The 26,126-nt window shown below is 36.9% G+C and overlaps 3 protein-coding genes across 5 annotated transcripts; 2 read left to right on the forward strand and 1 right to left on the reverse strand.

Moving 5' to 3' along the window:
* Positions 1–1,719: 1,719 nt before the first annotated feature.
* Positions 1,720–3,714, forward strand: cldn5a (claudin 5a). Its single transcript, XM_046870870.1, has one exon. The coding sequence runs from the start codon at positions 1,970–1,972 to the stop codon at positions 2,621–2,623; it is 654 nt and encodes a 217-aa protein (XP_046726826.1). The 5' UTR covers positions 1,720–1,969; the 3' UTR covers positions 2,624–3,714.
* A 9,045-nt stretch (positions 3,715–12,759) lies between these two features.
* On the reverse strand, positions 12,760–21,577 carry cdc45 (CDC45 cell division cycle 45 homolog (S. cerevisiae)). Its single transcript, XM_046870864.1, has 18 exons — positions 21,382–21,577; positions 21,164–21,223; positions 20,988–21,080; positions 19,982–20,119; positions 19,548–19,703; positions 19,406–19,464; positions 19,263–19,311; positions 19,071–19,132; positions 18,407–18,457; positions 18,177–18,296; positions 17,961–18,092; positions 16,926–17,024; positions 16,665–16,826; positions 16,443–16,581; positions 16,212–16,295; positions 14,690–14,808; positions 13,571–13,647; positions 12,760–13,230 (listed from the first exon to the last, which is right to left on the reverse strand). Exons 1-18 carry the CDS (start codon positions 21,430–21,432, stop codon positions 13,166–13,168), a joined length of 1,716 nt encoding a protein of 571 aa, XP_046726820.1. The 5' UTR covers positions 21,433–21,577; the 3' UTR covers positions 12,760–13,165.
* On the forward strand, positions 20,681–25,885 carry ufd1l (ubiquitin recognition factor in ER associated degradation 1). Of its 3 annotated transcripts, none has more exons than XM_046870867.1 (12): positions 20,681–20,771; positions 22,295–22,427; positions 22,598–22,630; positions 23,573–23,694; positions 23,817–23,947; positions 24,059–24,131; positions 24,224–24,292; positions 24,437–24,505; positions 24,959–25,006; positions 25,132–25,220; positions 25,299–25,380; positions 25,554–25,885. In XM_046870867.1, exons 1-12 carry the CDS (start codon positions 20,769–20,771, stop codon positions 25,626–25,628), a joined length of 927 nt encoding a protein of 308 aa, XP_046726823.1. In that variant the 5' UTR covers positions 20,681–20,768; the 3' UTR covers positions 25,629–25,885. The 3 variants fall into 3 exon arrangements, with proteins under 3 accessions (XP_046726823.1, XP_046726824.1, XP_046726822.1); XM_046870868.1 differs by lacking the exon at positions 20,681–20,771 and adding an exon at positions 21,692–21,827; XM_046870866.1 differs by lacking the exon at positions 20,681–20,771 and adding an exon at positions 21,860–21,981.
* The last annotated feature ends 241 nt before the right edge of the window (positions 25,886–26,126 follow it).

Consider the following 26,126-nt stretch of genomic DNA (forward strand, 5'->3'; position numbering starts at 1 on the left):
ATTCTTCTATCACAAATCACTCATGTCACTCTTCTCCATCCCCTCCACCCTGCCTGCACTCTTTTCTTCACTTCTCTAACACACTCTCCATTACTTTGCACCGTTGACCCCAGGTACCTGAACTCCTCCACCTTCTCCACCTCTTCTCCCTGCAACCGCACCACTCCACTGCTCTCCCTCTCATTTACACACATGTACTCTGTCTTACTCCTACTGACTTTCATTCCCTTTCTCTCCAGCGCATACCTCCACCTCTCCAGGCTCTTCTCAACCTGCTCCCTACTCTCACTACAAATCACAATATCATCCGCAAACATCATAGTCCATGTAGACTGGTTTTAGACCACCCATTTTTTCCAAAAAGTTGTTTAAAACAGACAGTTTGAAAGTAAAGAAGTTGTAAACATTTGTTTGCAATATTGGCATCAATCTGACTAATGCATTCTGATGTTCTCTAAGGCTTTTTGAAGACTGTACTGTGATACTGCTGGTGATTTAATTGACTGTTGTTTTGGGTTTCTTACAATGTAAGCACAGCTGTTTTTACTTTCTTTACATTACACAATAGACACAAAATTAGCTCAAAGAAGTCAACCATTAACAGAGGTTGAATTTCTTCCTTAATCTCAGCCCTTTTGCATGCGAAATGAGCTCACCATGGTGCATTCCCATTTCAAGACACCAATAACAATTATCCACTACATAAACCCTCTTTCCCTCTGCCAATATTTGAAATTATATTTTATAATAAAAATTTGTTTAAGGCATATAGTTTTAGGCATATAGTTTACCTTCTTTCACACAGTGTCTGGCAGTTTCCAAAACTATCATCCATGTCATTAAATGTCCTGTTGCTCCTCCGGTGGAAGTGTTCATGGGGTAAATATGAGGCAGCATAATTTTCCCCAAATGGGTTATTGCTTGTTGCAGTTTTCATTTTTGACCATGCATAGGTGTAAATCATAACACTTCAGGGTTAAATTAACGTGTTTCACCTTGACTGTCCAAAATCAAAAATAAACTGGGAAAAAAAGGAGATTATTAGTAATTCATCAAAACTTGAATGTTTTAATGGTAATGTGATGACAAAACTGGGGACACATTATCACTACAAAATAAATCAGTATTTTGTTTACTTTTTAGTAGAGTTGATGCTTTCACCTATAGGCTATTGAAATAATGAATTAATATAATGACGTTTTAAACTGTAAAATAATGCAGCATTATATTGGAGAAATAAAACATTAATTATAGATTTTAAAAAGAAACGTGTAAAAGTGGCTTCATGCTATGATGCTTTCATATGGCAGACCTGTGTTTTCTATGAGTTAATGGAAGCTGTAATTAGTCTGTGTCGAGACTGCGTGATGAAAACAGTTATTAGGGCTACAATGCATGAAAGTCTAATGTTACTTGCGTGTGTTGTATCCTAACAACTTTTATTAAAAGTGAATGACAGGATTCACGTTTTCTACACCATATTGTGTGATTGTGTGTATGGAGCTCTTTTTGTTCTCCTCCTCTTCTCTAACTCTCTGTCCGAAACGTAACGTGCTAGAGTCTTTCTCACAACAGTTGGTTCGTTTCTTCCCTTCCTCCCATCTGATTGTCTTTCTGCACAGCTTCCCCAGTTTTCTATTGGCCACGAGTAGATGCGGCGGCGTGTGATTGGACAAAAGTTTCGCTTTTCTCATTGAACCGGCTTGCAGGCTCCTTTACCCCCTTCTTGTGAAGAGCTCTCACCCCCTTCTTGTGCGCAGCTGTTCTTCTCCGCTCCTCACTCTCATCCGCGCAAAGACCGTTATACAGAGCGCCATACAGCGCGCGATGGTGTTTGTTTAAAAGAAGTTTTTTTGAGTGTTTTTTTTTTAAATAATAACCTAAAAGTGGACCATCTGTTCCGCTCTTTAAGAAGCGGACTATTTATCGGACACGAAGGGTACTAATAAGGACAACATTGTAAGAAAGCATGGCATCGGCGGGTCTGGAGCTGCTCGGCCTGACGCTAGCTGTGTTCGGCACGCTGTTGGAGATGACCGCATGCGGTTTGCCCACGTGGAAGGTAGCGGCGCATATCGAGGCCAACATCGTGGTGTCGCAGACCATCTGGGACGGGCTGTGGATGTCTTGCGCTGTGCAGAGCACGGGCCAGATGCAGTGTAAGGTGCACGACTCGATACTGGCGCTGAGCAGCGATCTCCAGGTGGCGCGCGCGCTTACCGTGGTCTCGTCCGTGCTAAGCGTGCTGGCGCTGCTCGCCGTGATCGCCGGAGCGCAGTGCACCAACTGCATCCGCGCCGAGCTCGTCAAGGTGAGAGTAGTGAACTTCGGGGGTGCGCTGTACATCGTCAGCGCCGTGCTCGTGCTCGTGCCCCTCTGCTGGATGGCCAATAAAATCATCTCCGATTTTTACAACCCCAACGTGCCCCCGGCGCAAAAGCGCGAGATGGGCGCCGCGCTCTACATCGGCTGGGCGGCCGCGGCTCTCCTGCTGCTGGGCGGCTCTGTGCTCTGCTGCTCGTGTCCTCCGCCGTCATCCGCCAGTGCGGGTTACTCGGTAAACTACGCACCCACAAAAAGAGCCACGACCAATGGAGACTACGACAAGAGGAACTACGTGTGAAATCTACACGTCGGCTAACGCGCAAAGCCATGGGTACGGCGGACTGCATAACCAACAAGCCTCGCAACTTATGATTTGCGCATAAACACTCACTATACCATTAAGAATAAAAGTTTTCATTCAGCACCCTGGTTTTTTTCGGTTTTGAAGGTTCTGCGTAAAAACCCTACAGAGGAGTTCACTTCCAAAGTTCTACGTCAAGAAAACTCGAACCCTCAACCATCCAAAGAATCCTCGAGGAGCTCTTTCCTATTTCTAAACAACAACAACAAAAAAGAAAAAACCTTACAAAATCATTCAAAATATAGTGCCATGTATTTCTGGTAATTAAGATATGGCAGAAGAAGAGAGACATGGACAAGCGTTTCCCAAAAGTGTCAAATGATCTCAGGCTTATATATGATTCTCTATTGAGATATTTTCCCCCTGTACTAAAGAGCGCATGTTGGCGTGTTGGATGAAGCGGTGTCAGTTTGTATCCTGTGTGTTTTTGCACATGTAGATGTTTCTGTCTAAACCTAAATGTAAATGACCTGTTTTTCCCTCAGGTCATGGACTCTTACTGAATTTTTGATATTTCCTGTTTTAAACATACAGGCTATGCATTTTGAAGGGGTTACACCTTAATTTCAACCTAAATGAACATTTTTTAAATAAAAGTTTTTACTGTTTTGACCACGAATGTTTGCCAAAACTTTAACAAAACATGATCATGATCATGATGGGTTGGTTGAAAGCTCTATATACAGTAGTTTCAAAGCAGAGACATTTTCCTCACATGGAACGCTAGACTGCCTAATTGTGAATCTGATGTAGATTTCTTTTTTAAAACAATAGCTGTCTAGTTAAAGGAGCAGGTGCTCTAAAGGACAGGCCAGAACAATGTGCCATGCATTATGAAAACAGTGCTTAGGACATATTTGGTTTGTGCTTTATTGAGCACCTTATTTAATTTGCATCTTTAACAAATAAGACAAACGATGCCAAATTTCATCCTCAATAGTCAACGGTTTGTTTTTAAAACTGTCATAGTTATGTGTTAAAAGTAAGTTTTGAACTGTAATGTTTTTAATAAACACTTTTTATCATAATGGAACCCTGATCATTTATTTTGCTTGTAATGGCGTCCAACAAACCTGAGAAATGTTTCTAAAGTTTTTAAAACTTGTTCTACTTATGAAGTGTTTCTGGAAACTTCTTTTACATTTTTAGACAGCTCTATTGCTTCCAGAACCAACTCTACACACACACACACACACACACACACACACACACACACACACACACACATGCACACACACGCACACACGCACACACATATAGACTATTTGTCTGCATGCTTAAAGGCTACAGAGTCACCGCACAGCCAATTTATATTCTAATTTACCCTATATTCTTAAAATAGGACTATAAATCACCCACAGAACTCAAAGAAGGTCCTCATGTAAATTTCACTTCATGATTTTAATGCCAGCATTTCTCAGTTAAAGCTGTTAAACTCATTAATGCAGAAAAGACAATGCTCAATATTCATTTGTGAATTATGCTTATTTTATATCATACACAGAGATAAAGTAGTGTGAGAATATTAGATTTATTTGAATTAATTTTAATTAACAGCTAAAAAGAAAGAGGAAAAACAGAGATTTGTGTGTGTGATTATTTTGCCGCTTCTCTACTATTAATAATGAAGTCTCCTAATAATATCTTTTTGCTTATTTTTTACATTTATTCTCTACATTCATATTGTGCCTTTATCAAAATTGCCATATTATCTTAAATTCAATTCAATAAATTTTTATTTGTAAAGCGCTTTTAACAATTAGCATTGTCTCAAAGCAGCTTTACACAGATAATGTGGTGATAAAATGAACAAGTTGTTCTTTATAAGTGAGTTTGTCCCTGGTGAGCGAGCCGGTGGCGACTGTGGCAAAGAAAAACTCCCCGAGACGGCATAAGGAAAAAACCTTGAAAGGAACCAGACTGAAGAGGGAACACATCCTCATCTGGGTTGCACCAAATGTCCATTTATTGCAAATACACGATGTTGCGGAACACAATGATGGTGATCAGAAGCAAACTGTAGTCCTGAGTCAATGTAGCAGACTGATAAATGATCCATGTAGCTCAGTAAGGTTATTAGTAAAAGTTTACTATTGCTACCCTTCTCTGTCTGCAACTGTGGCAGTACGCGACTGTGCTTACACTTGTTTATAAGACAACAAATTTATTAAGAACAGTGATTAAACTGTCCAAAATTATATTCTATCCAATCAGAATGAAGTATTCCATGGTATAAATCCATATAAATTTTAAATAAATATATGATATATAAATATATAATTTGTATTTTATTAGATATACTTGCATAAACACTGCTTGATTCATCCTGAAGCCCTACCTCTGGATGGGCTTCTCTTTGACTCAGAGCAGCGGTTCCAGATGAACAGTCTAAAGATCCATGAAGTTACATTGGAGAGTTAATCTCAAAACCCTTGAGATGGATTCAAACTGTAATTATTATAAACATTCTGCTACAAAGGTTGAGTACTGCAATTGCCATTAACAGTTTTGCCTATCAGTGCCCATCAGTGAACAGCTTAAAACCTCAACAAGGATAAAACTGTAATTGGTGAAATTCAATGTCACCTGGATGAAGATGGGTTCCCTTTTCAGTCTGGTGGCTCCCAAAATATGTTCCTCATAACATCTGTTGGAGTTTTTCTTTGTCACTTCAGCAACTGGCTTGCTTGTTAGAGATAAACATATAGGAAAAAAATATATGAAAAATGTATGTAAAACATATTTCCAATCTATTTATTTATGTAAAGCTTCTTTGGGACAATGTACATTGTTAAAAGCTTGATGCAAATACAAATAAATTGAATTAAATTAAACACAGTGAATTAAAGCAAGGCTACAGGCAAACGTTTTAGGAAATGAGAAAATAGTGTTAAATCAGATCAGGGCTAAAAAACTAAATAAGCAATTAACATCGTTATGCAAACAATGAAAAGTGTACACCAAAGACTGCACAGCTAAGGACCCCTCGGTCAAGCTTCTGAATATTGTAGACGACACCACAAACATGTGCCTCATTCAAATCTGCATACAGGCAGGAGGTTAAACAGTGGGTGCAGTGCAGTCTTAACATTGCGCTAAATATCCTCAAAACAGTGAAGATGATATTGGACTTTAAGAGGTATTCCTTTGCACTTTCAACCCTCACTATCCGGAACAGCACTCAGGTTCCAGGGATCTTCCATCTCTAAGCACCTGAAGTAGGAGACACTCGGACTATTTTTTAAGAAGGCTCAGAGGGGATTCCTTCGCCAGCTGAGGAAGTTCCTCCTGCACTTTGAGTTCTGATATGATGCAGCCATCATTGAGCTTGACTTGTGCACGTTTACTACAGAAGATTACAGTCTGGACTGCTGAGAGGATTATTGGTGCTCCTCCTCCCATTTTCCACAAACCTGTACATTGCTGGAGTTGCTGTACATTGCTGGACAAAAGCACATACACCGTCATACACCTGACCCACAACCTTTCTAAACGGCACTCTGGATGATGATACTTGACACCAAGCACCAGAAAATCAATCTACTAAATATTTAATTGGTGCTTATTATGCTCCATTCATTTGTATTAGTGAAGCATAATTTTCTTATTCATTATAAATTTGTATAAATACAAAGAAAAAAAGGTGTAAAGCAGAACAGCAATGGTGAACACATCCAATAAAAAGAGAGAGATGCCCTCCTGGGTGAAGCACATGTATTTTATGTCGGTGTTGACAGTGCTTACATCACCCCACTTCTCTACTGTAGTTTTTGGCCCAATTAAGCCTATCTGAATACTCCAGACATGGAGGAGTGTTTTCAGACTCTATTGTGCAAATGTTAGTTCCAGTCATGCTGGAGCTGCAGCAGACGAAGTTATGAGGCAGTATAGGGTGTGTGTGTGTGTGTGTGTGTGTGTGTGTGTGTGTGTGTGTGTGTGTTAGATTGGGTGGAGTACGGGGGAGGGGATGAGTGCTTTTTTTTAAGGACCCTCATTCCACAGTGAACAGTGAGGCATACAGAGGCAGGCACAACGTCATTAAAGAACCTTTGCCATGGCAACCACAAAGAGCCTGTAGATGTTGCCTGGTGACAATTCCTGGCAATGTGGTCATACGGACAAAGACAATGAGGACCCCGACGGCTCACATTCCAAAACACAGGGGGAGAGAGAGAGACAGAGACAGAGAAAAAGGGTGAAGAACAGATATAGACAGTGGGGGAGGAAAAAGATGTGGGAGGAGATGTGCGTACGTCCGTTAGGGTCAGAGTAAAGAGCAGTGCGATCTATTTCTTTTTTCTATTTGTCCAAAGTGAGAGTGTACAATTGGAAGTACTATACAAGTATTGCACTTTCTAGAAAGAAAAAAAAACATGCAAGAACATGGGAACTTTTGTGGCGAATATGTATAAAATCTGAAAATAGATTTTAATTCAAATACATAATTACTGTATATTTAAACCACAACCTGAACAAGTCTTTAGTCTACCTACCAAGAGTGCCCTGGATGTTAGTGTTTAGTTATAGAATTAAATATCTTACCCAAACTGAACCAGTGAAGGCAGTCATTTACAGCCAGCAAGCAATTCTTTTCCCGTGACCCAAAATCAAATTTGTTAATTTTTTAAAAGGTATTTTTGTCTGTTGATTTATCTACTAATAATATTTGTACCATGGCATTACCAGTGGTGGATAAAGTACACAATTCATGTACTTCAGTTAAAGTTGATATCGATAGGTAATATATTACTCCAGTAACAGTACAAATGTATTTGCCTTCAAATGTACTGAAGTATTCAAAGTTCTATGATTTATAATGTCCTTTATCACAAGACTCTCTTAATCAACTCAGTTTACGTGAAAAGACTCTAATGTTACTCTTATCACTCCAGTCTATTAATAAAATGATATTAAAGAGTCAAACACTGATTGATATTGATTACAATTTTTCATGAGCCCAAAACCTTATTTTTAACTACTTAAAAAAACTGCAAATAAGGCCACAGGTGCTGTAGCAAGTTAGAGTCTCTTTCATCATTTGTTTTCCTCAAAATGTTCTACTTGTGTTGAACTGATGCTGAACTGTATGTTTGTGCTAAATAGATACCACCAAGCAGCAATCAAAACAAGTTCAAAACAGAGAGTGCTCTACCCTGGTAGCTTGCTGCATGCTTGACCAGTTAAGTTTGTATCCACTCATAAATAAAGAGAAACGACTGATTTCGCAAAATTTAGTTGAGTAAAAGTAAGATACTTTTGTATGTAGATGTAGTAAAGTTAAAGTTAAAATCTCCCTAAATGGAAATACTTCAGTAAAGTACAGATACGCAAATAAGCTACTTAAGTGCAGTAACAAATTACATTTATTGTGTTACTGTTCACCACTGGGGGATCATGCACTGGAAATACAGGATTACTTGGACACACCAGAATCAGTTGCACCCCCAGGACCCACCACTATTTGATCTACAAACTATTTCTCTTTAGTTGCACTAATAGTAGATATATATTGTAGCAGAATATGTTTTAGGGTAAAATCTGACCAAAAGTCACAGACATAGTTATTGGGTAAAAGTTAATTGTGGCTAAGAATGCAATTTTGTAGAATGCAAAACTAATGAACAACATCCAGACTGTTGCAATACAAACACACAAAATTGTTGAGGTGGCTATACTCCCACACACACACATTCTCTGTTTTCATTGTGGTACTTTCTCATAACACCTGCTGTTGCCTTTATCCTTCATGGGTTAGAAGTCATTTCCTTCTTCCCACAGTTGGGTGTTTGTTATCTCGTCCCCAAATCATCGCCACGGCAATAGGACTGCACAGATTACCTCTCACCCCTCAAACCACACACATTGTCACTTTCTGGACATTGTCCCCAAGTAGCTGAAAAATCTGGGTACTGAACATTGTTATTTCTATTTCCATTTTAAATGCGCCTGTTAAGCGCTCACATTATGACACTACAAGTTATTTGGTTTACACCACTGACTGTATAAAACTGTATAAAAAATGGTGTAAATACAACAGTAGTCTTGTTGTAGATGGTATTGAACATTTAATAACATAGCAATTTAATTAAAAAGTCCTTATTTTGCAAAATTCCACCTGGAGCTACGCTCGATAATTCCTTTCACACAGATGAGTTGCTCGTCTAGGTGTGCAGTGTCAGTATGTAAAAGTGAACAAAGTGTGTAAAAGTGTATGACATATCTGAGTAATATTATTATGAGTAATACTAAGCATATACAACAGGTCTTTTGTCCAATGTACGTGTGTGTTTGTGTGTGATGCACAGATGTGTCACAGTGTAGGAGAGTAATGACACTTCCTGCTTAGCGATCAGCAGGCCAGGAAACAGGAAGGAAATCAATGAGGAGGGTCAAAAAATAAATCAATATGTGTTGAGGTGTTTGGAGAAGGAAAGGTATGTGTTGGGACAATGCTATATCGCAAAAGACATCGCAGATTCATAAAATAATGTTATTAACAAAGGCATATGCATATATTCTAATGTCTGACAAGGTTTGGATTCAACATGTGGGAATATAACACCATTTAAGGTGTCAGTACTGAAGTCAGAATGTGTCACTGATCTGTAATATTTCAATGTGCATTGCATATTCTTAGGACAGTGCATTCAGTTTTACAATTTTTTATTTATTAGCATATCAGGTCACTGACAAAAGTTTGCAGTTTTAAATGTGACATAATTATTGTTTTATATGGTTTGCCCATCCTTATTATTTATCAGTGGGAGAAGGAAAAGTCTAAACACTGCTTAGAGGAAGGCTGGCTGCTGTTAATAATAAAGAGAATGGGCAAATCATTTGCGAAAGCCAATAAAAAAACATTATTCTGTTTTACATTATGTTTAGTATTGTTGACTTGCAAAATATACATACTTAATTTAATGCTTGCAATTATTTTGTGATATATTGTACCTAAATCTTAAAGATTATATGGTTGTTTTTAAGTGGCTGCTCTCATAATTTAATAGAATCAGTTAATTTTATTTTAAAATGTAATTTTCTGAAGAAGAAAAGAATAGTTAAAAGGCCTCACCCGAACCAAATCTCATGAGTAATTGTAAAAGGCAAATATTTTGAACATTATTACATGACTCCCTATTCATACAGATCTAAATGGTCATTTGTCATTGTCGAGTCTCAAGAGATTGTGCTTTCATCTTGTGAAACCTTGCACACACTTCTTCCACTTATTGTTTGCAGTGGGATTCAAACTCATGCATCCAAGGAGAAAGTGAAAGGAAAGTTTAGGACAAGTAATTTAAATTGAATTATAAACTGGTTTATATGCTTCATACAGTAGCTTATTTGAATTTGCACCCTTTATATGGGTTCACCTCAATTCCAATTTGACTTGATCAAAGTGTTGTCCTGAAGGCTATTGAAAAAAAAGTACACTTTATTGCACAGAAGGCATAATATATACAGATATCAGTTGATGGCCATTGTAAATTGTGATGATCCTTGTGAGAACCCAGCATGAGAAAAGAGAGTCCAGGAAGTCAGCAATTATCTGGGACATCACAAAGTCGATTGTGGTGAGCTAAGGCTATGTTCGGTGTAGGCAGTAGGTAAACACCAAAAAGTGTTGATGCTCCTTTGGCTAAGATGGCCAGGCCAGTGTTGGTAGGGGTATTGGAGCCTGGTGTCCCTGTCTAATTCTGGCCACCAGATTAGGTTTTGGCAATGCTGCTCAAACGTAATGACCCATAGCCAAAATATCTGTATGCAGGGCACCAGAGTCTAATGTGTAAACCCACAAAGGCCACCTGCCAGCAGGAAAGCTCCTGTTTGAGTTGGGAAAACACAAGGCAACTCCTCTGGGACTGGAACCTATTCAAATATTCAAAAGATACTACAGAACTTTGTTTAGCAAAACTGCCAAGCACAGGAACAGTTTCTTTTCTCAGGCAAACATCCTCATTAACAACTGACAACTGACCTTAATTATATGCCCTGCTTCATATCTACAAGCAATGCATTGTAGGAACAGTCACTCATCACCTCATCCCCATATATTTTACACACTACTGCTGCTGTATATTGTACAAAGGTCCTAAAGTAACTTCTTAATTTTGTGATGCACACTATTGCTATTTGCACTTCCATTAACTTTCACGTTATGTACATTGCTGATTTGTCATATAATCTGTATATTGTGTTCTTATTTAATCTGTATTGTCTTGTATAGTCTTGTTTATAAGATAAATGTATGGTGGTGGTATATGTACTTTTGAGAGTCACCAGCAGCTGAAAGCAAATTCCTTGTGTGTGTTAACATACCTGGCCAATAAACCTGATTCTGATACTGATTCTGAAAAGGTCACATAGGACTCTATTGAACATATTTGCCACAGCACTGTCACTGCCTTCTGTGAAGTAAAGCGCATAGCTGTACATAATGAAGTACACAGAGTATCTGCCATTTCTCAAAAGTGCAAACTGCTTAAAAGGAAACACCCCAGAGAAGTGAAGAGGTGCAAACACATTAGGTTAGCTCTATATTGGGAAACATGAAAGACAAAACTGGGCTGAACAAACTGTCATTTGGAGAGAAACAACCAGATAAATTCTACAGTTTCTATCAATATAAAGGGGAGTAGATGGCAAAGAGAGTGGCAATGGAATGAGAAACTGTCAACAATCACAAGGGTATACACACATCATTGAGACTGAAGATGCATGCTTGGAATGCTACAAGTTTACAGACTATGGATGCCCAGGCTGTCTGACCCAGCTAGAATAGCGTGACATACCAGCAGGAAAAAAAATTCATCTTACTACATGCAGCACTTATGATGTCTCACTTGGCTGCTGCTAGTATAGCTGAGAGTGCTACTGTAATTCCAGTTGCTTGACAGCAACAGCAGAGGTGTTGGGTCACTGCGCTTTGCTCTGGTTGGAATGAGAAGGAAGGAGGAGCAAAGTGCCTGCCTGACTAACAGAGTCCTTGATGCTTAGTCAAGTTAGCTGTCCTCAGCTACACTCTGTATTCAGTGTGACATCAGTACCTTGGATATCAACAACGTCTTGGTCTTCATCAAATGTGCCTCAATTATATCAATGCTAATCCAAAAAAGAAATAACTAAGCCAAACTGATTTTATGGGCTTGTGTGTGAATTGTCAATGAGAAAACCGAACTAACTTTATCAGATATTTACAGGACCAGCATTGGGAGAATGCAGAATTTTTGAATTTAGTGATTAATGAGAATTTTGGGAATAGCAAATGTTCTGGGAGATCGACTGACATTCATATGCAGGTGCTGAGAATAGGATCACAAACTCTGTCCACCTGTAGAATTAAGAAAATAGTGATTTGGCTCAAAGATAATAACCCATAATATGCACCTCTAACCAGTCATTAGTAGGGTGGGTACGGGTGCTTTCATCTGTGTTGGTATATCAAGATAATTTGATGTTAAGTTTTGCCAAAGTTTGTTTACTCATAAAGGAAGACAAAACTTATCACATTCAAACACAAACATGAGAATGTATTCAGTAGGATATATGTTAAATACACACACACACACACACACACACACACACACACACACACACACACACACACACACACACACACTTGTTTTGCCAGTTCTAACCTAGCATATTTTTAGACCCTTTATGTATTGCATATTAGCAATATTTTTTTTTTATATATGCCAAACTCTCTTTTAATGATTATATTTTAGGATAAAATGTATGATATTTTTAGGATAAAAAGGGTAGAATAATTGTAAAAAAAATTCAGTGTAAAACTGCCAAAGGAAACACAAAACACACGTCCCAGTTTAATTATTGGGACTGGTTTAGCATAAACGCTTCACCTCAGAATCACAATATAAATTGTGCTTGATTTCTGGTTATTCTTTTGGCTGTTCCAGTGTTAAATGGCATGTTTTGAAGCACAGCAAGATTAATAAACAGTGAGGCCCTGCATTTTTCTCTCTATGGCCATTTCACACAACATACATAAATACAGATAGATAGACAGACAGATAGATACTCACATATCTTTTTCATAAGTTAATAAAACATCATTTATTATTGAGACATGATTTTTATATTGAATTTCCCATAAAAAAAACACAACATTAAAACTACAACAAAATCCAAATAAATGTACAGTATTATACACATACACGATCTAACAAGAGCTTAGAAGATATGTACGATTTGTATTAGACGACAGAGACCTGTAGTACAGTTTGACTGCTACTTGTCAAGGTCTTCATGTGGGAAGTTAAACACAGATCTGACACCCAACTGATAGGGAGCATGTGAAATCTCATATTTGCTCTCAAGCAATGCAAAATTCCATTCACAGACAAAGCAAATATTTCAGCAACAAACCAATTAAGGAGAGAAGATTGGAGAATAACAGAGTTCTGAATGTTCTTTTTGTGTGAGATTTGGAGGAGGCTTAAAGCATGTCATGAGGCATTAGGACAGCAGGGTAATGAGGGCATCAAGAAATTTTCCTTTGTCTTCCATCTTCAGTTCAATAACTAAAGGGATAAGAAAGAGTTAGAAGGTTAATTATTTCATTGCAAAAACAATCTGGAAAAAAGTTACTGTATATAAATAGCTTTAATCAGAAGTCTGAGATATCTGTGCATGAGCAACTCAGATGGAAAATATGTGGAAATGTTTGAAACCTGTGATAGGCCTGTGCAGGGATAAATAATGTATCTATTGGAGTTCTAGTTACAGGAAATTTGACCTGCATTGCCCATCTGTAGGAATGGCCAAGAATAGTTCAAAAGGAAAGTAGGTCTGCCACCTGGTGGCAAATTCAAAGTCAGTCACTAAAAATAGGATGTCCGTTTGGCTACATCAGTTACCCACTTGAAGTGTCAAAGTGATCGTGCAGTGTCCTGGAGGTTGTACTTTCAGCTGCTTTCTCAAAAGCCCTGCCAAAAAAACTGTGGAGAAGAAGAAAAGACAAAAACAACAATAAACATTTATTTTAAAGTACCTCAAACACACAAATTAAAGAAACAAATTATTTTAAAGTACTTCAAACACACACACACACGATCTTTTGTTGCTAAATACAGATTATGAATTTTCTGTGACTGCTTCAACCATTACTTTTTAAAATTCTAGATTTACATTTAAAACTACTGTACCATTTATTGTCATGTATTGTCAGAAATGAGTGCACCCCACATAACTAAAAAACAATGGGAGTGCTTGTTGCATTTGCTTAACAGACCAGTGGAAAGGAAGAGCATGAACTTTGCCATAAAACATTAAGTTAGTTTAAAAGGGTGTGTTGCTTTCTTTGATTACATTTAGTTTTAAACAATACATAAAAAATAAAACAACAGGTGTGGTGTTACAGGAACATGAACTACGCTAAGGTCGTGTGATATGGCCAGACACAGAAGAGGAGCCTGATTTGCACATGTGCAGAAGCCGAGGCAGCTTAAATAGTCTTATTCACACACTCGTCTGCAGGCTGGACAAAACATTCACTAAACATTACTTCAAAACACAAATCATCCATGTCCATCGGGTTTTCAAGTAAAGATGTAAAATGTTTATTGCTACTGTGCATGAAATCGCTAATTGCTAAGGAACAATGTGCTTATTTCTGCTATTGTTTTATGAGGAAGCTTTTAGTCATGTCATGAGCTACATCTCTATTCATAACTCAATCATTACATTCAAAAGTCTTTCTTACAGCCACGAGTGGTTCTTAAAATTGAAACACTAACTGCTATAGGAAAACCAGTTAATAGTACATAATAAAGGTCTACAACAGTATCCAAGCAAACAATAAGTCACAATGCTAATTTGATTAGTAGCTGTGGAAATTTGTTTCTATTGTTGAATCCCTATATTAGTGCTGCATATCAAAGAAAGTGAAATACACCCTTTATTTAAATATGGCTTGATCGAATGTGACAAGTAGCCCTGAGAAGAACCAGGGTAAGACTGGGAGCCCCTTAATCTACTTACTTTTTCTTGTTAGAAGTGTCAGACTCTGGTGGAATTCCTAAGACGATAACCGTGCCCTTCTCCACATCCATAGGAGCAGCCATAATGAGTGGCAAAATCTTGCAGCGTTTATTCCGGGTCTAACACACAGAGAGGAATAAAAAGCTTTACTGAATCAGTAACCAATCAATATGCATTTACGCAAAAGGTTAATGAAAGATTACAATTTTGTAATAAATTCTTGTGATAAATATTTAAGATTAGTCTAGCAGATGCTGTAACTAACCAGAAACCCTGTTATATGTTACAGTGCACATTAAAACTTTCACCCTTCATATCTAATGGTGTAAATCCAGTCTTTTATTATTTTATTATTAAGATTTCTTTATGGAAGAAATTTGTCTTAAAATCTTTAATGTGCCTTAAAAACATTTGCCAACAATTAATACAAAATGCAGAGAATAACTGAGAAAAAAAATCATGGCTATATAATATAGCTAATAATACCAGTAGAGCTTGTAAAATTTAAAGAATTGTTTAAATAATAACACTGGAACTCATTTATCAGGCTGTGTGTAAATACAGTACCATGTTTATAAATGTTCTGTAAATCTGAAAAGTTTCCTTGTACTCTTTGTTTGTTTATTGTTAGTTAATGCCACGCCAGCAACTGTGGCTATTTTCATGGCAAAATCACGGTGGGCATGAAGAGATGTTATAGCATTTTACAGATTTTGATTATTTCAGAGTTCATTGGTTATATGTTTTCTGTGTACAGTTGTGCGTATTCTTAATTAATTACTCAGCAAAATCAGTGGAAGTTATTTTGATTGATCTTTCTGCCAAATATGATGATTCCACAGTGTAAGAATTGGAGCCAATTGAATGGGAAAACAGAAAAATATACACTACACTGAGGCAGTCAATGACATCAAGCACATGACTATTTTCTTTCATTTGAAAGAAGGAAATTTCATGTACCCCAACATCATATTGCAAATGCAAAAGTGTGCGTCATAAGAAGTTAGAAGTCACATAGCACAACAGGAAGAAAATGAATAATTGCAGCTTGTGGCAAAACACATTTTGTCACTTGGCGATGGCTCAAATAAAATTTTGCAAAGCCATAAATGATAATGCCACTGCAAAACGACCAAAAAAAAAAAAAAAAAAAAAAAAAAGAATTAAAATACCATTAAATTCTTGAAGTCCAAATTTTCTTTTTAATACATCTTAGATGAATGACTGATCTAATTTGTTGTACTGAATGAATTTTGGGGTGGCTTGCTTTACTGTTTAAATTAATATGAATTTAATATGAAATGATTGCAAATGATTATTTAAGGTATCTGAATGTTTATGTGTAAATTTAGCATGGATGATAGTTTTTCCAGAATTACAAGATTATTAATTATATCAAATTTCTTACATAAATGCTCATATGAACAATTAAAAGAAATTGCCAGCTTGATAAATGAGGGCCAATGCTTGCTGTTAAGGCAAAAAAAAAAAAAATGTATATGTAAATATCTATAGTGCTTACAGAGCAGATAAAAGCCTTGAGGAGATATTTGCACAGTAGAGTCAGGGCCAAAGGCTTGGAAAAGAGTTTTACATCTGGTGTTCCCTAAAAGACACATCATAAAATTCTATTACAACAAATTAGAACACTACATAAAATAACTCTAACATCAGCCACAAATATTTAAAGAAAAATTATACAAGAAATTCTAATTATACAAACAATTCTGCACATGTAGACTTTTATTCCTACCTCCATTAAATGGCAGTAAAGAAAGGGTCCTTGTGAGAGAATGAGATTAGTGCAGATGCAGCTGGCGACGGTCTGCTGAATAGCCTTTAACTTTTTCTTAGCAAGATCAATCCCCAAATGCAGCCTTTCTATGTTACTCCTAAACAAACACACATAGCAAAGCAAATAAAGCTACACTGGTCTAATAGACTGTTGTATGCATGTTGCTGTGTTTAAGCCCACCTTGAGAGGCAATCCAGAGCTTTGATGAAGTTGTCCGTAGGAGTCTCCTCCTTCTCCACATTCTCCAGCAATGCTACAGCAGCATGTACCACATCACTCGCCAAGAAACGATTCTTAAAGCCAAAGTGTACACCAAACGTCTGCACGCGGATGTCCTTCATCCTTAAATCCACACAAAAAACAAATTGTATGAGCCAAAAAAAGGTTTGGCAATCATTCTAAAATATGTACCAACATCTTTAACATTAAGTGTCGTCTTACCCAAATTTATTGGAGGACTCCTCGATAACTTCACGCAGGTTCTCCTTGATTGACATGTCCATGGAATTAAACTTTTGTCGCACCTGTTTGAGTGGAAGTCTAAGAGGACATGGCGATAAACAGGTGTTAGTTGGATTATGTGTATTAAGATTATTCACATAGGAAAACTGCTCAGTATCACAAACCATTAATGTAAATGAAGCTTGATATAAAAGTCAAGATGATAAATCAGCATTTTTCAAGTTTTTTTCCAAACCAAATTAATATAAAGTGCACAAAAAAAAATCTAATATGCACAAATGCATTTCATTAGCGAGGCGATTAAGCAAAAAAAAAAAACTTCATGTTTTACTTGTCTGGAACTGCCAAGGCTAGCAAATAGTGGCCAACAAAATTCATTACAGGGAAAACAAAGTTTCTAATGTAGCATATCAATGGCCTGCTCCTGCTGTTTTATGTCCATTCACTGCCTTCCAACAAGCTGAGAGATTCAAAGAAAATAATTTTGCTTCACTATAATGTATACAATTTGACAAAGTAACTTCTTAACCCTTTATTTATTTCATGTCATATTCAACAAAAAGTATTTTTTATACTTCTGGCAATGTTGTGCATGTTTTCAAGTTTAATAATAATAAAAAAAAAACAACGACACTGCATTTTATGTGCAAGGTGGAGAATAAACAAATTCCTGTGGGAACTTTAACTATGTTCGGCATGTAAAAAAAGGCACGTGTCCGGCTTTATTTGATTGGTATAATTTTTGCTCGGTTCAGTTTGGTGTTTTCACATATCTACATGTACTAGAATATGAAAAGCTTTAGAGTGCCTTTTAATCCACTAATTAAAATGATTTTACAGTCATCCAGATAATGGCTCGGCTTGTAAGTGTAATGCTGATGGGTTTAGATTATGAACAATTTGCATGCATTATAGTTACAGTACTGTGGTGTCTCACAATGCTTAAAAAAAAATTCACACAAATCTGCCTGTTCCTAGCACTTACAATTTAAGAAGAATGTAAATAAGACTCACCCCATGTCTGCCAGGAATTCCTGTAGTTTCTTCTGCCCATTGATTGACCACAGTTTAAAACTGCAGGAGGTGTAGCAGGAGTTGCAGATGCTCTCATACAGTGACCAGTGCTGGTACAAAGCCAAGCGCAAGCTGACAAAGTAGGTTAAAGAATTACATTCACTAACACAAGAAAGCATTCTTGCTTTTCTTTAAGAAACAAATATGGCAGGATACTCGTATTCAAAAGTGATCCTCATGCAGTCGATAGAGACAGAATTCTCTTCATCTTCATTGCGATGGTTATGGCGAGACACGTGCCTCTGCAGAGTAGCAATATCCGTTACATACTTGATGCTGGAATAGGAAGCAAATTGTAGAATTTTATTATTAGCATCACAAATAATCTAAAAAAATGTTTATTTTAAAAAGCTACTAATAAAAAGGTCAAAAGTAATTACACTTACTGTGTAATTTTTTCATGAACCCACTGATCTGTCAGACCAATAATACTCCACCTGTCAAGAACATTAAAAACATATATATCCAGAACAATGTATGTATAAGATTCGAAGTAGACAGATGGTAAATTTACCGATACCAATAGCTAGATTGAATGTAATTGCCAATAACCGATTAATCGACTGGATTATCTATCTTTTTAAAATAGATACTGGTTAAAATAAATAAATAAATAAATAAATAAAACCACCATGCAAATAGTACTGAACTTTAAAACACAACAGTTAAAAAACAAACAGAACTGAATAATGAAAATGTGCTAAATGGAATAAATATTAATATATTCATTATAACAATAAATATTGAGGTAAATAAAAAATACATGCATTAAAACGGAAACGGAAAATAACACTCCAAATAAAACCCTTACATCCACTATTAAGAATAATAATATTAATAATAATAATAATTAAAAAAAAAAAAAAGACAATAAAAAAAAAGCATGTGGTGTCAGTTATTCGCCTGTAGAGGCCACTCTTATATTGTCCAGCCACAGACCGAACCCGGAAAAACTATCGGGATGGATTTCTATAGATAGCTGAAACTATTGAAATGTAGAAACCTCTACATTAGATACATGCATTCAATTTGTTCAAAAATAAATCCCACCACAACATGTCTCTGGTGTCTTTGGTCATAACCCAGGCCAGCTCAAACATAACCATTGCAGCCTGTATAAAACAAAACACACAACACAACAGCAATTCACAGGATGTTATACTAACACAATCAATAATAAATCATTAATGTAGCCAAATAGCATGAATAAATACACCACATAACATAGAGGCTGATACTTACAGATGTGCCATGGTACTCGTATTGCTCATAATCAAACAGGATATCCCTCCTGGGAGAAAAAAAACACAGGCATTTACATGATCAGTATACTGACTGGAGTGTGCTAAAGGCACTGAAACTAGCAATTCTTTACAAAACCTGACCTCCGAGCCTCCCATTCTCTCCTTGCTCGCTGTCGCTCAATTCTCCTTTCCAGTGCCCCCTGAGAAATGTTAGAACATTAGACAAAATCAATTACAAACAACAAAGTTCCTGAAAAATGAGTGTGGAAAGGAGAAAGTTTACCTCATCGAAACGCCTCCGTTTCCCAGATGGCTCCGAGCCACCATCACTCTCATTCCCAGAATCTCCTCCATCGCTGTCTTCATCCTCTTCATCACGGAAAATGTCGTCATAGGAGGGAACACCAAGATCATCATCTTGTTTAATTAGCAGTTTGATCTGAAACAGCAGAATGAGAAAAGAGATTACACATCCACAGCTTCACTGTAATATTAGTTTCTATCCAGTCACGCATTATTGCTGTCATGCAAATAAACCAGGCTTCATTCAAAGCTTGGATGGATGGATGGATGGATGGATGGATGGATGGATGGATGGATGGATAGATAGATAGATGGATAGATAGATAATTTGTCTGCAAGATAGGCTCACAGACAAATGACATCATTGTCTGTGGGGATCCTGTAAGTTATAATGTGGGTATGCTGCATTCCTACCTGTGTGTCATTGTAAACATTCACCACATCAACAGGCCTGTGGGTATCACAGATAAAAAACACAGAATCTTCCTCAGGCTGCAGTGTCTCCAACAAATCCACATTTGCTCCACAGTTAATCAGCACAAAATACCGGTACTGTGGGGTTAAAAGAAGGATTAGTGAAACATGCCTGTCTATGGCTTCACTCCCTTTCACTCACTATATAACCGAACAAATACTGAGAGAAACAATCAGATATGGTGTTTGTTTATTGTTCTTTTAATGGCGTACAAGATTTAATAGCTATTTTAATAGCAGTTAATAGAGATACAGAAATAGAGGCTTACAGTGTTTCGACTGTGTCAAAAATCAGTAACAGTAATTATTCAGTTTAATACTCCGTACTTATTCAAATGTTATATTGCGTAACACATTTTGAAAAACTACATACAGGCTTTTAATCCATTTATATATGTCTGATAGATATGCTTGTTTTGTGTGGTTGCATGGAAAGCAGGTGTGAATCGTATATGTTGTAGTCTGGATTCAGTATGGAAGTTGAGGAACTGTCTTTCATTTAAAGCCGAGTTGATCTGATGTTATCTGTGCACTGGTAAAAATCCTTTTTGAGATGTACAAGTTTATTGATTTACCCGGCCATGCAAGTGCAATGCGCTGTTACTATAGCAACGACTTAAACCGAGGATGTCTAACAGCGTCAACCCTCAACAAACAAGATAAAAATGATCATAAGTGTTGAATGTTCTGAGTGAAAAGTTGTCGCCTCAAAGTGGGATTTAAGATCATGGTTGTTATCGTCTACTTTCTTGAAATGTTTTATAGTTTTGTCTCTTTAATCAGGATGCACTTGATTTTAAGATGTTTGTTCTTTATGGATTCAAGTGTTTAAAGTGAAATGCGGTTCTAATGTGCTCTATCTGATCTAGAAGAAAAAACTGAGCTTTGCCCAGGAATACGAATCAGCTAAGAACATGAAAGAGTAAAGACAAAATGGTCACAGTACCTGTTCCTTATGTTCCAGAAAGGCTGTACCGAGTTCTTGCCATCCTGTCACAGGAACCAGTGTATACTGCACCTGGTCGCAGTGGAACAAAGCCTGAACAGACAAAAACCCGTCAGAGTTCAAACACGCAGTTAAACTGAGTTCAGATCAGTGCTAAGTGCTGTAGAATGGCCGACCTGCAGGATTTTACAGGCACACAGCGCGTCGATGTCCGCGGACACGAGCAGAGCCACTCTCTGGAAACGACAACATAGTTAATAATAAAAACGCAAAGCGAAATCAATAAAACTACTGAAACACGCGTCCGCCAGTCCGAGCAGCATAGTGCAGGCGTTAGCAGAGCGCGCGAGCTCCGAGCACAGCTGTTTTAATGACTTAGCGATAATACACTCACCTGATGAACCACAACATCATAAAACTCTTTTCTAATGTCGGTCACAAACATGTTCAACAACTCGCATTAACGTTTAACACGCAAAAAAAGAGGAAAAACCTCTAACAGCTCCCTCACTACTCTATTAATAAGTGACACACACTTTTCGCTTCAGCACCGTGTTGAATCTCTGGCGCCAAATTCGTTTGTGAGTGACTGGGCGGGGCTTAGAGCATCGTCCAATAGAATCAGAGTAACAGCTGAATAGCGTTGACCTGAGCGCTTTATAAATAGAGACAGACATTGTACAAAAATGTATATACTTATTATTTAGATAACAAAAAACAAAACGCTAAATAAAGAAGGAGCACAAACGTATTTTGTTGCCTATTTAGCCCGGATAGTTTCTTTAAAGCACTTCCGTAAAGTCTTTTATTGCTGTGATTGGTTGTCCGCATGCCTGAACGGTAAATTCATTGGGCGGTTGGGGTTTTGTTGTGGGTCTGCGTCATATCCGGCTTGACTGTGCAGTTCCCTGTACAATCGTAGATAGCTTTGGTGTTTTCTTTTTTATATATATATAAAGGATTGGAAACTGTATAGAAATAACACGACATCATGGTGGGTAATCAGGGTAAAAATGATGTGTGTGAGGGATCTGAGATTCTGTTAAATGAAGGCATTTCTAAACTGAAACAAATCTAGTTTTAACAAAGCGGCGGTAGCTAACAACATCGAGCACAATGTTTTTGGAAAGCCGCAGTGTCACTGTCAGAGCTTTATTATGGCTGTTTCATGCTGTTTGGTTATATGATGGAGATAATATTTCTACTCTTAGTTTGTAAGCTTAAGTTTTGAATAGAAGGCGACTGATTGTGATTAGAAAGGCCTGATGTGACTGTGCATAATTCACTTATGATTTTTCTCTTTACAGTTTTCTTTTAACATGTTTGATCACCCACTCCCGAGAGCTTTCCACAACCGCTTCTCCACTCAGTACCGCTGTTACTCAGTGTCGATGCTGGCCGGCCCCAACGACCGATCAGACGTCGAGAAAGGCGGAAAAAGTATCTGACAATCCTCCTTGCATTACCGTTTTTGTTTCAGTAGTTTCTACTAACGAACATTGTTGTACAGGTCCTAGCATTCTTTTTTTAGGAGTCAGAAGGTGCATCTGTTTATCTGTGTATTGCAGTAGATACAGTACATGCTCACTCTCTTCTTTTTGTCTTCTCAGTTATCATGCCCCCATCTGCACTGGATCAGCTAAGTAAGTACATATATTGAATGCTTTTCTTAAACATTATGTATACGTGTATGTGTACGTCCCAGCTTTTTGGGGAGAAACGCAAGTCTGATGCCTTTTGTAAACCGCTCATGCAACCCCTGTATATAGTGTTATAGTTCTGGTGCTTTTGTACTGTTAATAATTCTTCCTCTTAATGGGATCTGAGTCCTAATGGCAGCCTGAATGGAAACAAACACACTGCTCAGCTTTGCTTACTTACTTACTTACTTACTTACTTACTTACTGTGTTCCTCATTGTGCTTACAGAGCTTTATAAATTATAATATAGGATGTCCACAAAGTCTCCTTACATAATGTTTTTATTTTTATTATTTATTTATTTTGTTTGTTTCTCCAACTTATGATGATCTGCTGTTATTCATACTGATCTTTTAAATCAGTAGCCTCCAACATTTTATTGCACTAAGGGCCAGTTTCATGCAAAGCAATTTTTAACTAACCATAACTAACCACTATAATATGGCTATTATATTACTATCATTTATATATATATTATAAGACAAAACTGCAGCTGAAGCCATCTGTCAAAATATTCAGAAGTCAGTAAAATGGAAATAAGTTAATAATCAAAAAGTTTTAATACTTTTTGTGCAGCCTGGTACAAAACGATCCATGGCTCAGTACCGGTCCCTGGCCCAGTAGTTAAGGACAACTGCTTTAAATGATCTCCTGGTACACCATGGCTTTTTATTTTTTTAATACCCTCAAAGGCATTTTTAGACTATCTGAAAAAAAATAAAAATAATAATAATTTTTGCTAAATGTTTTCCCCTTGTGAGTGCCATAAAATCTGTTTTCTGCAATGTTTGTATGCATTTCTTCTTCATGATAAATATCACATCACTTGTTAATAATATCTGATGCATCATTAATGGAAGCTTTTTTCTGTTTGTCTTAAAACAGGCAGACTTAATATCACATACCCTATGCTGTTTAAACTGACCAATAAGAACTCGGACAGAATGACACACTGTGGGGTTTTGGAATTTGTTGCTGATGAGGGGATCTGTTACCTGCCTCACTGGGTAAGAGACTGACATTTAAATAATCAGTAAATTGAAATAATCGATCAGTTATTCTAAATACTGATGTTTTTTTTAAAATAAAGACAACCTATTGCAATTAACTGTCTATTGTCTTTCCACAGATGATGCAGAACCTGTTATTGGAAGAAGGAGGTTTTGTCCAGGTTGAAAGTGTCAATCTCATGGTAGCAACATACTCTAAATTTCAGCCTCAGAGCCCAGACTTCTTGGACATTACAAACCCCAAAGCTGTGTAAGCTGCATTTATTGGCACTGTTTGCACTTTAGCGTCTGCCCCGTAGTAAAGGAAATCACATTGAATTAGCAAATTATAATAAAATACTATTTAAAATCTTTTTTCTAGACTGGAAAATGCTTTGAGAAACTTTGCCTGCTTGACTACTGGTGATGTCATTGCCATCAACTATAATGAAAAGGTGGGTGAATCAATAAAACTTTTATTGGACAGTTTTTGCTCAAATTTAGCAAAAGATGCAAAATATGAAAAGGTGAATTTTGTCTATTTCAGATCTATGAGCTGCGTGTCATGGAAACCAAACCGGACAAAGCTGTCTCCATTATCGAATGTGATATGAATGTAAGGCTGCTGCAGTGCTGTGTTTAGTTTATTGATGAAGACAATCATAGCAATACAGAACAGCTATGATATGTTGATAAATTTTTGTTCTTTTTCATTTCACAGCATTATATTTATTAACATGTGCATTCGTTTTTTTTTTAGGTTGACTTTGATGCTCCACTTGGGTATAAAGAGCCGGAAAGACCCACACAGCACCACGAGGAACCAGCAGTATGTTTTCATGGCTAATTTAATTACAATAAAAGTCTTAAATATATACATGCACACCCTTATTAAATTTTTTGGTCTTATGCACCAGGCCTTAATACAAATCATCTGGCTTTTATGAGGTCTTAGAATTAGGTATGAACACTATCATCAAAGATAAAAAAAGAAAGAAACTTGGAGTGAAAATCTATGTACACCTCAATATTTACTAGTTTGAAGATCTACTTTTAGCAATAACTTAAAGCAATAGTTTCCTATATGACTATCAGTAAAGGTGTACTTAGTTGTTTTGCTTTTATTTTTGTAAATATGTCGTGTAATGTACACCTGAGGTTGTATTTGCCTAATTCTAAGACTTGAAATGGACCAGTTTGTTTTTTTATTGAATCCTGATATGTAAAATTATAGAATACAAAAAAGGTATATAACAATTATTTCCCCTCCCTTGTCTGGTAGGATGAAGAGACCGACCCCAGTAATTATGAGATGGATATTGGATTCAGAGTGAGCAAAACACTGCACTACCAATATGCTTAATAGATAACATTCATGTAATTTAATCAGTTGTTATTAAAGTTGATTGAAAACAGCACTGAATTACACTTTCTTTGCTATGTTTATTTTTTTAGGCTTTTACAGGCTCTGGGAATCGCCTTGATGGAAAGAAGAAAGGCATTGAGCCAAGTCCTTTCCCGATGGTTCCGGGTGACATCAAAAGGTAAAGATGCACTACTTTTACTCAAACAATCCTTGTAACTAGTGGCTTACAACTTTAATGAAACCTTTCTGACTACAGAGGATTTCCAAACTACGACTTCAAGCTTGGGAAGATCACTTTCATCAGAAACTCCAGACCACAGCCTCGTAAAATTGAGGAGGTACTGCACGAGTCATTTGATTACACTTATTACTGAACCTTCGATCTACACCATAGACATTTCTAAATTTTAAATGTTGACTAATTCTAGAAATTTGTAACATATTAAGTCAGATATACTTCTGTTAATTAGTAAGATGCTTCACTGTCATTGATTTTGTCTTTTGTGTGCAGGATGACCCTTCCACTAGCTTCATTGCGTTCTCCGGAGAAGGGCAGTCCTTGCGCAAGAAGGGCAGGAAACCATGATTAACACCACACATCGATCACAAATAAAAATAAAAATAAAAGCATCTATAAACTACTCCTAATGTATTCTATTTATAAAAATTGAAGGTCAAATGTCATATCTTCAAGAAATGGAATCTACTGTTTTTGCCATCGGATATGGAGTATCATTACACCTGCTACAGGTGTAAACTTGATGATCAAACTTTTTTTAATTAATTTATATATGCAAAGTAAACATCATTTGAATAAAGACGACAAAATGAGGCTACTTTTAAGCCGCCGCTGCTGTTTGATTTCTTCCCCCTACACTTTTTATTAATTATATTCACAGACCTTTAATAAAGCAATATTAACATTTTAGTTATATGTAAATCCTAACCCCAAATGCTACAGACATATATAGATGTACTTTACTTCATGCCTATTTCTTATGCCCGTGTGTAACATGAGGCCATTCAAGTATCTTGAAAATAACTATGTATTTTTGATTATATTATGATATGTATAAAGATATTC

This window comes from Silurus meridionalis, chromosome 17, assembly GCF_014805685.1.
Source record: "Silurus meridionalis isolate SWU-2019-XX chromosome 17, ASM1480568v1, whole genome shotgun sequence".
NCBI classification, from domain to species: domain Eukaryota; kingdom Metazoa; phylum Chordata; class Actinopteri; order Siluriformes; family Siluridae; genus Silurus; species Silurus meridionalis.